Source organism: Urtica dioica, chromosome 5, assembly GCF_054948205.1.
Source record: "Urtica dioica subsp. dioica isolate 48M chromosome 5, U.dioica_male_clone48M_v1_H2, whole genome shotgun sequence".
Lineage (NCBI taxonomy): Eukaryota > Viridiplantae > Streptophyta > Magnoliopsida > Rosales > Urticaceae > Urtica > Urtica dioica.
In genome coordinates, this window is record NC_142760.1 from 38,214,981 (window position 1) to 38,229,890 (window position 14,910).

Sequence of the window (14,910 nt, forward strand, 5' to 3'; positions counted from 1 at the left end):
GAATTTGTACCAACATCTAAACCGGATATAGTTAAATACCGATCAGCTATTTTAGTTGGAGTAATGATGAACGGCATTGAAGTTCATACCCGTCATTGGTGCTGAAGGCTGACATGGTTAGTGGATGTCACATCACACATATCACGCGCCAGGAAATTCCACGGTCCAACAATATATTGAAAGTGTAACGTCTATCGCAAGGCACACTTAAAAGTGTCTCTCAACTGGAAATTTAGATATTTCTTGAAGAATGGATAGAAAAATAAAATGCTGAAAATAATTAGGAGACGCGTGATATTAAAAAAAGAAAAAAGAAATCGAGACAACTACTATAAATGCAAGAGCTCACTTGAAGTTTAATTTATAATTAGGCCAATAGAAAGAAATAAAAAATATATATATTCTCAAATGTTGCTACTACTATTATTATTATCACTATCTCTTCAATCTCCGACGTTCCAAGCCACGTCCGCTCGGCCGCTATGCCGTCCCGACGAGACCTCCGCTCTCGTCAGCATCTATAGACCTTCCTCTACCGGTGTGGATTGGGAAAATGTGGAATGTGACCCAGCCACTGGCCACGTCATCAGTCTGGCTTTGCATGGGATTGGCAATCCAGTTAACATCACCTCTAACAGCACGCTCTTCTCGCTCCGCCGACTCAAGAGACTCAAAATTTTCGGGTCGTACCAAATCCAAAACGATGAAGCGACCTTCGAGGCGCTCGCTCTGAACCTGACTGCCCTCACTATTCTCGACTTGGAAGGAAACGACTTGTTTTCTGTGCCACTGGCCATGCTGACGAGGCTGGCTTCTTCGCTGACATCGCTCCGGCTCCGCGACTGTCACTTGCAAGGTGAGCTTCCCGGTAACTTCTTCCGTTCTTTTCCGGTCCTCAAGACTCTTGACCTGTCCCTCAATAATATCACCGGCCAAATTTCACTCAATTCTTTAAACTCCGAGAGTCTCACTTCCTTGTCTCTGTCGGGCAACAATTTGCGTGGCCCACTTCCCGAATTCGGCGGTGATTTATCCACAATGATCGGCTTTCCTATGAATCTGATGATTCTGGAATTAGATGATAACTCAATCGAGGGTCCGATACCTTCGTGGATATACGAACTTCCGTATTTGGAGGTGTTGGATCTTTCCACAAACCGATTCTCCGGTGAGATCGGTGAGTTTAAGACCACTTCGTTGACCTGCCTTTTCTTGACAGAGAATCAACTGCGAGGTTCCATCCCAAAATCAATATTTTGGCAACCGAATCTCACTTCAGTGGGATTTTATTCAAACGGTCTCACAGGTGCTCTTGATCTAGGAGGCATTTCAATGCTGAAAAAGTTACATGCTCTAGATATTTCTTACAACAACCTATCGTCTTTTAGTTTCGTAGAATCCACAAACCGTTCTTCGCAGAACATGAGCCTAGCCATTTTATATCTTTCCAATAACCAGATCTCAGGAGTTGTCCCCAAGGTGTTGTGGGAGATGGGAAAGGATTCTTTGGAGCGTTTAGATCTTTCTCACAACTCTCTTACATACATAGACGCACTTCCCTGGAACAACCTCGTAAATCTTGAATTAGGTTCCAACTCGTTCTGCGTAGCTTTTCCGGTTTCATCCGCTCCTCGCTTGAAACTCCTTTCAGCAACAAAAAATAATTTCTCAGGAGAAATCCCGCTTTCCGTTTGGAACATGACATCACTTCAGTCTCTTGATTTGTCCTACAACAACATAAGAGGCAAAATCTCAGATTCAGTTTGTTCAATGAAAATCCTAAATTTTCTCGGTTTGTCTGACAACAAGCTGAGTGGAACAGTCCCTCGGTGCATGGGAAATATCAGTAGTTATCTCAGCGTAATCGATCTCCAAAGGAACAATTTCCACGGAACCATCCCATCAGCGTTTTCAAGGGAAAGCGAGTTGACCAGTCTCCATCTGAACGGTAATCAGTTCGAAGGTGCATTGCCGAGATCTCTAGCAAACTGTACGAAACTCGAGGTTCTCGATCTCGGAGACAATGTCCTGAGCGGCGTGTTTCCCTATTGGCTAGAATCTTTACCTGATTTACAAGTCTTGGTCTTAAGGGCCAATAGGTTTCACGGACCGATAGGGAATACCGCGACCAAGTCTCCGTTCCCCAAGTTGATTATCATGGACATTTCTAGGAACAAGTTCACTGGAGAACTTCCGATGAAATACTTCGAGAACTTCCAAGCTATGCAGAAAGGACAGAGAAGATCAACAGCGAGCTACATTCAACAGAACCGTTATTATCAAGATTCTGTGGTGGTGTCTCTGAAAGGCTCATATGTTAAGCTTGTGAAAATTCAGATCATGTTCACGGTCATTGATTTCTCTGAAAATAACTTCACGGGAGAGATTCCTTCGGTGGTTGGAAGGCTTGATTCACTGATAGGTCTCAACATATCTCACAATTCTCTCGGAGGTTCGATCCCGTCGTCCATGAGAAACCTAAGCAGCCTCGAGTGGCTAGATCTCTCATCCAATCAGCTTGTTGGCCACATTCCCTCTGAGTTAGTAAACATACCTTGGCTTTCATTCTTGAATCTCTCACACAACTGTCTCATGGGACCAATCCCCAACGGAAAGCAGTTCAACACCTTCAACAACGATTCCTATGTCGGAAACCTCGCTTTGTGTGGGTTTCCGATGTCTGAAACTTGCGGCAGCAAATCGGCGCAAACTGATCTCGAGCCAAACAGTGATGATGATGAAAATGATTCAAGTGGGTTCAGTATTTGGAAACTAGTGGTGATGGGTTTTGCTAGCGGCTTTGTGATCGGGATCTCGCTCGGATACATGTTGTTGTTCTCTGAGGGCAAACTTAGCTGGATTTCTGAAAGGATTATGCGAGAGCGACGACATAGGAGAAGAAGGCCAATCTGAAGATTCTCGCGCTCGCTCATCACTAAATATGTATTATTAATTTGTGTGTTTCACTTCTCTAAATATGTACCCATTATTTTCTATATTTCCAAGTAACTATGCCTGTTTTCATTAAATTTTAAAGTTTGCTGTATAATATTTACTGTTTATGTATCCCTCCATAATGAAGTTGAATTTGGAGCTTTAGTTTTTTTTTTTTTTCTCTGGAGATTTATTCTTACTGTAGTGAAAGTTGGTCCCTCGTCATCAAGTCCATATCAGCGTACTATCAACCTGGCTTAACGGAAATATCGGCCTTCCAATAAGCCAATAAGAACGGCTTAATGGCTTAACGGAAATTTTTCTTCCGTTAAGCCATTAAGCCGTTTCCGTTTCTTATTGGAAGCCATTATTCCGTTAAGCCAATAAGCCGTTTTGATTTCAATTAAAATGTAAAATCAAAAGGACTAAAATGTTACGTTTTTAATAAAAAGGGTTAATATGGAAACTAAATTTTTTCTTTACATACAAACTATATAGTGAAAATATTTTCGAGACGTTTTTGTTTTAAGTAAGAAACGTGGACGGAACCACGAAAATTTTATTAATGAACCCTCACTATATAGAAAATTTAATTTAGAAACTATATTATATTAAACTATATAGAAAATTTAATTTAGAAACTATATTATATCAATTATATTAAACTATATAGAAAATTTAATTTAGAAACTATATTATATTAAACTATATAGAAAATTTAATTTAGAAACTATATTATATTAAACTATATAGAAAATTTAATTTAGAAACTATATTATATTAAACTATATAGAAAATTTAATTTAGAAACTATATTATATTAAACTATATAGAAAATTTAATTTAGAAACTATATTATATCAATTATATTAAACTATATAGAAAATTTAATTTAGAAACTATATTATATTAAACTATATAGAAAATTTAATTTAGAAACTATATTATATTAAACTATATAGAAAATTTAATTTAGAAACTATATTATATCAATTATATTAAACTATATAGAAAATTTAATTTAGAAACTATATTATATTAAACTATATAGAAAATTTAATTTAGAAACTATATTATAGAGAAAATTGTAGAGAGAATTTGATGGATGATGTTGTGAAAAATTGGATTGAAATGAGTTATATTTATAGAGAAAAGGATGAAAGTGTAAAAAAATTAAGAAATCCGTGTATAAACAGTAAAATATCGGCCATTTTTTTGTGACCATTGATGAAAAAACGGTAATAAAATCAATGTCCGAGATTAAAATCCAAGCATCGGTCAAATCCACCAACGGAAATGACGGAAGCCGCGGAAGCCGATTTTTCCGTGTAAACGGTTCCGCGGAAGCCGAATTTCCGTATAAGCGGAAACCGCTATGCCGATAAGCCGAGCCACGCGCGGAAGGAAGGAAGGCTTCCGCATTTCCGTCTCCAACAAGCCAGGTTGAGCGTACTAGTTTGTTAAAATGGTTAGGATTGTAACATTTTTTTTTTTTATGAAGTCAGGATTGTAACTGAGTGTGTTGTGATATATAAATACACCTAGTTTGTTATTCATTTAGTACTTGTACATAGTGAAGAGAGATATGATTAGCGAGATATGATAATGTGTATGAATGGATCACAGAGAGCGAGAGAGAGAGAGCCAATTAAAACATAAAATCACACTCCAGTAATACTCTGCTTTAAGGATATAACATTTAAGCAACACCCACAATGAAAACAGAAAGAAAGTGAAATTTAGAAAACTACAAAGTACAGAGATATTGGTCTGTGTTTATCATTTTAATCTAGCCTCGATAGCCGGGCCCCGGCTCCTGTGGACGATGTGAAGCCCCCGCAGGAGAGTTCTACCAGTGCTTCATTCTCGATCTCGTCTCCGTCTGTTTCCCCGGTTTTGGATTTGGGCGGAGATTCTCTTCTTCCAGTAGCGGCGCCCCTCGATGTGGAGGGCCGCCGAGAGCGATGATTGGTGTTATCTGGAACGTCCAGGGGCTTGGTAGCCCCCGGACGAGGAGAGCTCTTCGTTCTCACACGCTGCTCCATAAACCGGACTTAGTCTTCTTATCTGAGACGAAGGTTCGTAGTGGGGCGGCCGAGAGAATGAGAGTGTTTCTTGGGTTTGATAGTTGCTTCTCGGTGGATTGTGTGGGCCGCAGTGGGGGTCTTATTGTCTTCTGGAAGAACTCTGTTGGTTTTGAGGTTCGGTCGTTTTCTCGTTTTCATGTTGAGGGTTTGGTGTCTGAAGTTGATGGTCGGAAGTGGATCTTTTTGGGGCTCTACGGGGACCCGGTTGCGGCCTCGAGGAAATACTCCTGGGAGCTTGTTAGAAGATTGAAACCGGTTCCTGAGTTCCCGTGGCTTGTCGGGGGTGATCTTAACGAGGTGGCGTGGAATTCTGAGCTCAGCGGTGATAGATCAAGGGGGCCAAGGCTTCTCGAGGATTTCAGAAGGATGATGGAGGATTGTGATTTGGGGGATCTGGGGTTCGAAGGTGATATATTTACGTGGCGCCGCAGCGAGGACCTTCTCAGTAGTGCGGGGAGATTGGACAGATGTCTGGCCAACCCGATCTGGTCCGGAGCCTTTCCCTCTGCCTCGGTAAGGCACTTGGAGTTTCGGGGTTCTGATCATAGGCCCCTCCTTTTGTCTACTTCGGGGTCATCGGTTAGGGGGCCGAGGAGGAGGCCTAAACGGTTCTTTTTTGAGGAGTCTTGGTGCAGCGACGAGGGCTGCGCGGAGGTCGTTAAGGAGGCTTGGAAGGCGGAGGCTGGGGAGGGGGGTATCGGCGGTTTGGCCCCCTCTCTGGATCGTTGCCGTGAGTCGCTCTTGAGGTGGGGCTCGGCTAGCCGGAGGGGTTTTAAAGACCGGATCGCGAGACAAAAAGACGTTCTCCGGCGTGTTAGAGAGGAAGGGCCTAGGAGAGACGTGGAGGCTATTCGGCGGGAAGAGCGCCAGCTGGATGCGCTTGAGGAGAAAGAGGAGATGTTTTGGCGACAACGCAGTCGCGCCACCTGGCTTAAATGCGGGGATAGGAACTCTAAGTTCTTTCACCGCAAGGCTTCCTCGAGGAGAAAGAAAAACGAGATCCAGAGTCTTTTCGCGGAGAGTGGAGAGTGGGTTGTGGGAGCCCGCGGGATCGAGTCGGTGGTGGCGTCTTACTTTTCGGACATCTTCTTTTCTGACTTGCCGACTCGGGAGGCTATTGACGTGGTGTGCAATGGGGTATCCCGAACTATTACTGACGATATGAATTTAGCTTTGCTTACCCCTTTTACAGGTGATGATGTGAAGCACGCTGTGTTCTCTATGGAGGCGGTGAAGGCCCCCGGAGCGGACGGTTTTCCGGCCTTGTTTTATCAGCGCTTTTGGGATATTGTCGGCGAGGAGGTGGTGGGTCTTTGTTTGGGTGTGTTGAACGAGGGCAAGCCGGTGGGGGATATCAACAACACGATCATCACTCTCATTCCCAAGACGGACAAACCTGAAAGAGTTCGCGACTTCCGGCCCATTAGCCTCTGCAACGTTATCTACAAGGTAATTTCGAAGTGTATTGTAGAGCGTCTTAAACTTACCATGCCCTTTGCTATTTCAGAGAATCAGAGTGCTTTTATTGGCGGACGCCAGATCTACGACAATGTGATGATTTGTTACGAGGCGATCCACACCATGTCTCGGGGCAGATTCGGAAACGGGGCGTGTGCGGCTCTGAAGATCGACATGGCCAAGGCCTACGATAGGGTGGAGTGGGCCTTTCTGGAGTCGATGATGCTTAAGCTCGGCTACGATGCTCGTTGGGTGGAAAAGATTATGCGTTGCGTGACTTCGGTAAGTTTTTCTTTTAATATTAACGGCGAAGTTCGTGGTAATGTGATCCCAGGTAGGGGGCTGCGTCAGGGGGACCCTCTCTCGCCCTTCCTCTTCCTCTTTTGCTCTGAGGGCCTGTCGAGTCTCCTTCGGGCGCGGGAAGAGCAACAGCTTATTAGGGGAGTTCGGTTCGGCCGACATGACCTCTTCATCACCCACCTTTTCTTTGCGGACGATAGTCTCGTGTTTTGCCAAGCCACGAAGGAGGATTGTGAAGAGGTTGCCCGCTGCCTCGCGGAATATTCGAGGGCCTCGGGTCAGGTGGTCAATTTTTCTAAATCCGACGTTTGTTTTGGCTCGGATGTTGACGAGGCGGTCGGGGTGGAGCTTGCGAATATCCTCCAGGTCTCGGTCACGGCATGCCACCAGCGGTACCTGGGACTTCCTACGGCAGTTGGTAGAGTGAAAAAGGATATCTTCGCCTATGTTCGTGAGCGTGTCTGGGAGAAGATCAACTCGTGGCGGGGGCTTTTTTTCTCGAATGCCGGGAAAGAAGTTCTCATTAAGGCGGTTCTTCAAGCGATTCCTTCCTATGTCGCTAGTTGTTTCCGCATCCCGCAGGGGCTCGTTGACGATATCCATAGGGCCATAGCTAGCTTTTGGTGGGGGGATCAAGTGAGTAAGAAGAAAATACATTGGTGTAAATGGACGGAGCTCACGGTCCATAAGGATAATGGTGGTCTTGGCTTCCGGGATATTGGGAGATTTAATCAGGCTCTCCTCGCTAAGAATGTTTGGCGTCTCCTTAGGCGGCCAGATAGCCTTGTTGGACGCGTTTTCCGTGAGAGCTATTTTCCGATGGGTGGAATCCTTGAGGCGTCCTGTAGCTCTTCGGGGTCCTTCCTTTGGAAGAGCCTTTGTTGGGGCAGAGAGGTGATCCGGCGTGGTTCGAGGTGGAGAATCGGGGACGGAGAGTCTGTTTCGGTGATGGGTGATAGATGGATTCCTTGTCCCCCTTCTTTTGGTTTTGAGGATACTCCCGTTATCCCGGAAGATATGAGGGTCTCGGAGCTTATGTTGAGTACGGGGGTTTGGAATGGTCCTTTGATCGAAGCCATGTTTTCTCCCGAGGACGCTGACGTCATTACTAATATCCCGCTGAGCCGTAGCGGCGGCCCGGATGTGCTTCGGTGGCATTATACGAAGGACGGCGAGTTCTCGGTCAAGAGCGGCTATCGGGTTGCGATGGACACCTTCTCCCCGCTGGCCAGCACGTCGGGCCCTTCTGGGAATATTGAGTGGTGGAAAATTATGTGGAGTCTCAAGCTTCCCCCCAAGATTAAAAGTTTCGTTTGGAGGGTGTGTCGTGGGTGGATTCCGGTTCGGGCTAATCTTGCTAAGAGGAAGATTGCGACCGATATTCTCTGTCCCATCTGTTCGTCTAATGTGGAGACTATTTTCCATGCCTTTTGGGGCTGCCCTTGGGCCCGCAAAGTGTGGAAAATTAGCGGTTTTAAAGATCTCCTCCCTTTGTTCCGTGACGGCGATTCGATAGGGCTGCTCCTGGAGGTCTCGAAAGTTCTTAAGGTACGTAAACTCGAACTCTTTATTTCTTTAATTTGGGAACTTTGGAATCACAGGAACAACGTCTGCGGCGGGAAAAAGGTGTGGAATCCTGGGGACCTCGTGGAGTGGACGGGGGGTTTCGTACAAGACTTCTGGAATGCTACGACCGGGACCCGTGGAGCTGGCCCTATTTGCCAAAACCGAAAGTGGAGGCCCCCGCCGGAGGGCACGGTTGCGATCTCAGTCGACGCTGCGGTCCGTCTTCACGCTCGGAGATTCGGGATTGGGTGTGTCGCGCGGGATTCGTTTGGGGTGGTTCTAGGGTCGGAGATTGTCACCCGGCATCAAGGTCTTTCCCCTCAACTTTCGGAGGCTGCGGCGATTCTTCAAGGTATGATTTTTGCTTTGGACTTAGGATGGAAGAAAGTGATGATCCAATCTGATTGTCGCGAGGTGATATCGACTATTCGACATGGTATTTCTCCTATTTCGGAGCTTGGTACTTTCATTGATGATATTTTGGTTCTTAGACCTAATTTTGATCATCTAGACTTTGATTTTCATTCTCGGGAATGTAATAAGGTGGCACATAACCTTGCTAGTTTTGCTCTTAATTTTGAGACGGGCGCCCGGTGGATGGGCTCGGTCCCCCCTTGTGCTTGTTTGGAGGCCGAGCACGACCGCCGAGGTATTAGTCCTTGATTGTAACCACGGTTTTCCTCCGCCATACGTGAGGCTTTAATGATATTCTTCCCGTGGTGCCGCCCACGGTTCTTAAAAAAAAAAATATATATGTACCCATTATTTTCTATATTTCCAAGTAACTATGCCTGTTTTCATTAAATTTTAAAGTTTGCTGTATAATATTTACTGTTTATGTATCCCTCCATAATGAAGTTGAATTTGGAGCTTTAGTTTTTTTTTTTTTTTTCTCTGGAGATTTATTCTTACTGTAGTGAAAGTTGGTCCCTCGTCATCAAGTCCATATCAGCGTACTATCAACCTGGCTTAACGGAAATATCGGCCTTCCAATAAGCCAATAAGAACGGCTTAATGGCTTAACGGAAATTTTTCTTCCGTTAAGCCATTAAGCCGTTTCCGTTTCTTATTGGAAGCCATTATTCCGTTAAGCCAATAAGCCGTTTTGATTTCAATTAAAATGTAAAATCAAAAGGACTAAAATGTTACGTTTTTAATAAAAAGGGTTAATATGGAAACTAAATTTTTTCTTTACATACAAACTATATAGTGAAAATATTTTCGAGACGTTTTTGTTTTAAGTAAGAAACGTGGACGGAACCACGAAAATTTTATTAATGAACCCTCACTATATAGAAAATTTAATTTAGAAACTATATTATATTAAACTATATAGAAAATTTAATTTAGAAACTATATTATATCAATTATATTAAACTATATAGAAAATTTAATTTAGAAACTATATTATATTAAACTATATAGAAAATTTAATTTAGAAACTATATTATATTAAACTATATAGAAAATTTAATTTAGAAACTATATTATATTAAACTATATAGAAAATTTAATTTAGAAACTATATTATATTAAACTATATAGAAAATTTAATTTAGAAACTATATTATATCAATTATATTAAACTATATAGAAAATTTAATTTAGAAACTATATTATATTAAACTATATAGAAAATTTAATTTAGAAACTATATTATATTAAACTATATAGAAAATTTAATTTAGAAACTATATTATATCAATTATATTAAACTATATAGAAAATTTAATTTAGAAACTATATTATATTAAACTATATAGAAAATTTAATTTAGAAACTATATTATAGAGAAAATTGTAGAGAGAATTTGATGGATGATGTTGTGAAAAATTGGATTGAAATGAGTTATATTTATAGAGAAAAGGATGAAAGTGTAAAAAAATTAAGAAATCCGTGTATAAACAGTAAAATATCGGCCATTTTTTTGTGACCATTGATGAAAAAACGGTAATAAAATCAATGTCCGAGATTAAAATCCAAGCATCGGTCAAATCCACCAACGGAAATGACGGAAGCCGCGGAAGCCGATTTTTCCGTGTAAACGGTTCCGCGGAAGCCGAATTTCCGTATAAGCGGAAACCGCTATGCCGATAAGCCGAGCCACGCGCGGAAGGAAGGAAGGCTTCCGCATTTCCGTCTCCAACAAGCCAGGTTGAGCGTACTAGTTTGTTAAAATGGTTAGGATTGTAACATTTTTTTTTTTTTATGAAGTCAGGATTGTAACTGAGTGTGTTGTGATATATAAATACACCTAGTTTGTTATTCATTTAGTACTTGTACATAGTGAAGAGAGATATGATTAGCGAGATATGATAATGTGTATGAATGGATCACAGAGAGCGAGAGAGAGAGAGCCAATTAAAACATAAAATCACACTCCAGTAATACTCTGCTTTAAGGATATAACATTTAAGCAACACCCACAATGAAAACAGAAAGAAAGTGAAATTTAGAAAACTACAAAGTACAGAGATATTGGTCTGTGTTTATCATTTTAATCTAGCCTCGGTTATCCGTGAGAGCTTCTCACTCTCATTGGCCCTTCTCTTTGTTCCGGTCTCTTATCGTAGCAACTCGAGGATTTTATCCGAGAGCCAGCTAAGCTTCCCGTCCGAGTAAAGTAACACGTATCCGATGGACATCCCGATCACAAGACCACTCGCGTAGCCCATCATCGCGATTTTCCAATAACCAAACCCATTTTCGGTGCTCAAATCGCGATCTAACGGCGATGGCTCGGTGTCTGATCCGCGGCAAGTTTTAGTCAGTGGAAATCCACACAAGTTGAAATTCCCCGCAAAGGACTCGTTGGCGAACGTGTTGAACTGGCTGCCCCGAGGTATGGGTCCGGCGAGCAGGTTCTGAGATAGGTTCAAGAACGAAAGCCACGGAATATCTGCCAGCTCAGCGGGAATATGACCGACGAGCTCGTTGGCGGAGAGATCTAACCATGCAAGGTCGGTCAGATTTCCCAAGGAGGATGGTATAGTACCTGTGAGATTATTAGCAGCTAAGTTGAGACCCTTGAGCGATCTTAAACTTCCAATTGATTCTGGAATATTCCCCGAAAAATTGTTGTTCGAGAGATCCATGGTTGCGAGTATGGTTTGGATTCTCTCGAGCTGAATGTACGAGCCTTTCATGGTGACCATCACAGATTCCTGATAGTAATCTTTTCCCATGTAACCCATCTTCGCGTTCCTCGCGCCTGTCTGCATGGCTCCGAAGTTCCGGAAGTATTCTTCCGGAAGATCACCGGAGAATTCGTTATGTGACAAGTCCATGATTCTAAGCTTTCCGAGATTAGGGTTTCCGACAAGGGAGCCGTGAAACCTGTTGGATCTTAGGACGAGGACTTGCAGCGCCGGAAGAGTCTCGAGCCATAGAGGGAACGTGTCATTCAATGCGTTGTTTCCCAGGTCTAGGGTTTCGAGATTCGTACAGCTCAACAGAGACCTCGGGACCGCTCCTTCGAATTGATTCCCGTTCAGATATAAACTAGTCAGCGCGTTTCCCTTCAGATACTCCGTGGGAATCGCGCCCCGGAAATTGTTCCTCCTGAGATCGAGGACGGTGAGGTATTTGCTGAAGTTTCCGATGCATCGAGGGATTTCTCCGGTGGAGCGGTTGTAGGATAAATCGAGCACGAGAAGGGATCTCAAGTTGCAGATCGAAGCTGGGATTTCTCCGGAGAATCGATTCTTCGACACCGACAATAAGATCGAGAGGTTGTAAGCTATGACTGGGAGAGGACCCGAGAACATGTTGGAACGAAGGTCGAGATATTGCAGCGTAGGCCTTTCTTTCGTTGGGAAAATTCCCTGAATTTTGTTGCCTTTTAAATCCAAAAGAAGAAGACTTAAATTTCCCAGACATTTAGGAATTTCGCCGCTTATTTTGTTGTAAGATAAATCGAGTGCAAAGAGGAACTTTAGATGACAAAAAGAGGACGGGACATTTTCGGAAAATTGATTTTTAGACGCGGAAAATGACCGCAAGGAAGGAGGCAAAAACGGAAGATTTCCGGAGAAAAGGTTTGAGTTGAGATCAAGAGCAACAAGGTTTTTCCAAGGAATCGAGTCTATATGTGTGAGAAAGTTGTAAGAGAGATTCAGATTCTGTAACGACTCTTTTCCTACTTCCAAGAACCACTTTGGAACTATTCCCTGTAACAGATTATCGGAAATATCCAACGACACTAAACTCGAATTCTCTAAGGAATAGTTTGAAGAATTTTCGAAACTCAGAGACGAAAAAAGATTAGAGGAAACATCTAGATCAGACAACTCTCTCAACCTCAAAATCTCTCCAAACCTTAGCGTACCGGTGAGATTGTTCGATGAAAGATCCAGCTTCTCGAGCTTCGATTGTCGGAAAATCGAGCTCGGAATAATCCCCCGGAATCTATTCCTGCTCAGATCAAGGTCGATCAATGACGTGCTCCGAAACTCTCCGATCTCACCGGAGAATAAATTCATCCCGAGTCCCAACTCCTCCAAATCCGGCAGCGAATATATCCACGGCGGTAACGGACCGCTGATTGAGTTGTTGAACAAGACCAGAGACTTCAGACTCGAAGGAAAACGATCGCCCGAAGAAGGAATCGAGCCGCGGAAACCGTTCTGTGAGAGAGACACGGAAACGAGACGATCGAGGGCCAGGAATGACCCCGGAATCTCGCCGCCGAGGCCGTTGAACGAGAGATCGACGGTCTCGAGCCTCGGAAACCGGAGAAAGAAATTCTCCGGCAACTCTCCTTGGAGAAGACAGCGGGAGACCGAGAGGGAGGCGAGAGAGGACGTGAGGTTTGCCAGCGAGGCGGGCGGGACGGCTGACATGTCGTTTCCCGATAGGTCGAGGCGCGTGACGTGGACGAGGCTCCGAGCGAGGGCTTCGAAAGTGGGGGCGTCGATGGCGAGGCTTTCGGTAGAGAGGTCGAGGGTTCGGAGGTGGCTGAGGGAAAATAGACTGCTGTTCGTAGACAGGTTCGAAAAAGTTCCGTAGAAATTCACGTCGATCACGTGCCCTGTGCTGTTGTCGCACGTGACACCGAACCACGTGCAACAGTCCGTGTGTGGGGTCCAGAAAATCTTCAAAACCGTGAGATTCAGCAAAGCGGAGCTCTCGTCGGGATGGCATCGCGGTCTATTATTTATTATGAGGGATGAATTAGAGGAAGATGAAGAAGAAGATATATTTGGATGAAAGATCAGAAGTATGAGAAGAAGAAGACGAGAGAATGGAAGAGACATCATCCTTCAGTTGATTTCTCTAGTGATACGTCGTATATACTATATTATATATGTATATATATATATTGTACTTATAATCCATGGGACAGAATACAGATATGGCATTTAAGTGTTGGTCCCACGTTTCAACGCTCTAATATTAATGTAAACGACCAAGTCCAAGTCATTCAATATCTATTGGAAGATCAACGTGACCACGTGTGACCTCAAGTGGATTAGTTGAAACTAAATGTCTTGCTGTGTCATACTCATATTTATGAATTGGATTTCAAAGAAGATTTTTTTTTTTTTTTTTTTTTACAAAGTAGTCGATTCAAACTAAATGTTTAGTAAAATAATCGAAGTTTTATAATTTAGTTCATTATAATCACTTATAATATAAAAATATTAATATATTCTTAATTATGTTCAAAATAATTAATGTAAGTGTCCAAAATTTTAATACATTGCACTTTTATATATATATATATATATATCAAATAAGTTCAAAAATTGTAATCGTGCCTTCAAAATATATAATCCCCCACCTAAACCGGCAATAAATGTTTGAAGTCTAATCATATTCAATGAGCAAACAACAAAGTGTCAAAAATTTAATCATGCTTTCACAATTTATAATCCACTCTTCGATGAACAAAAAAAAAACGAAGACAATGATGGTGGCATGGTGATGACGATCGACGATGATATTGGGCACAAAGATCGACGACGACGATGTAGAGACCGTTAAGTCCACACACCGCTAAGTCCTAGCCCACTCACGGCGATTCTGGCGAAAAAATTAGGGTTTCGCGTCGTAGAAGAAGATGAGGCACGGAGCTTTCATCGAACGATGAGAAGGTCGGAAGAGTCACGATGATGAAGATTCCGGCGACGGCGGAGACGAGACCGAGGTTTATGAACACGAGCATCTTTGTTCAGTTACCGATGATTCGGTTTTTGAGATCGCAAAGAGCTTTGAGCTTAACATCACAGTCCGACGAGGCGAGGCACGGAAGAAAGTCGCAGTGGCAAAGATACTTGCTGGAAAAACCGAGGGAGAAGCTGAGGTCGTCATGGCAGTCTCGGTGGAGCTAAAATCGATGGATTGTTGCCATGTGAAGAAGAAGAAGAAGCAGAGCGAATTTCATGCAAGGGTAATTTTGGGAATTTTAAAATTTTAGCTATTTTATTTCAATTTTAGAAAATTGAGCTGTTTTGTCAAACTCAAATTTACAAATGACTAAATAGTCGCATCCTCCTTCCAAATAAGCGTCATAATAGTACTCACTTAATTTATGGTGTCCAAATGGCACCAAAATATTTTCATA

The 14,910-nt window shown here is 42.9% G+C and overlaps 2 protein-coding genes across 2 annotated transcripts; one reads left to right on the forward strand and one right to left on the reverse strand.

Annotated features, from left to right (window-relative positions):
* Positions 1-408: 408 nt before the first annotated feature.
* On the forward strand, positions 409-3,012 carry LOC149398331 (receptor-like protein 7). The gene has a single exon (XM_089614557.1). It carries the CDS (start codon positions 409-411, stop codon positions 2,911-2,913), a length of 2,505 nt encoding a protein of 834 aa, XP_089470683.1. The 3' UTR covers positions 2,914-3,012.
* Positions 3,013-10,706: 7,694 nt separating this feature from the next.
* Positions 10,707-13,618, reverse strand: LOC149398332 (receptor-like protein 6). Its single transcript, XM_089615415.1, has one exon. The coding sequence runs from the start codon at positions 13,601-13,603 to the stop codon at positions 10,910-10,912; it is 2,694 nt and encodes an 897-aa protein (XP_089471541.1). The 5' UTR covers positions 13,604-13,618; the 3' UTR covers positions 10,707-10,909.
* Positions 13,619-14,910: the final 1,292 nt, after the last annotated feature.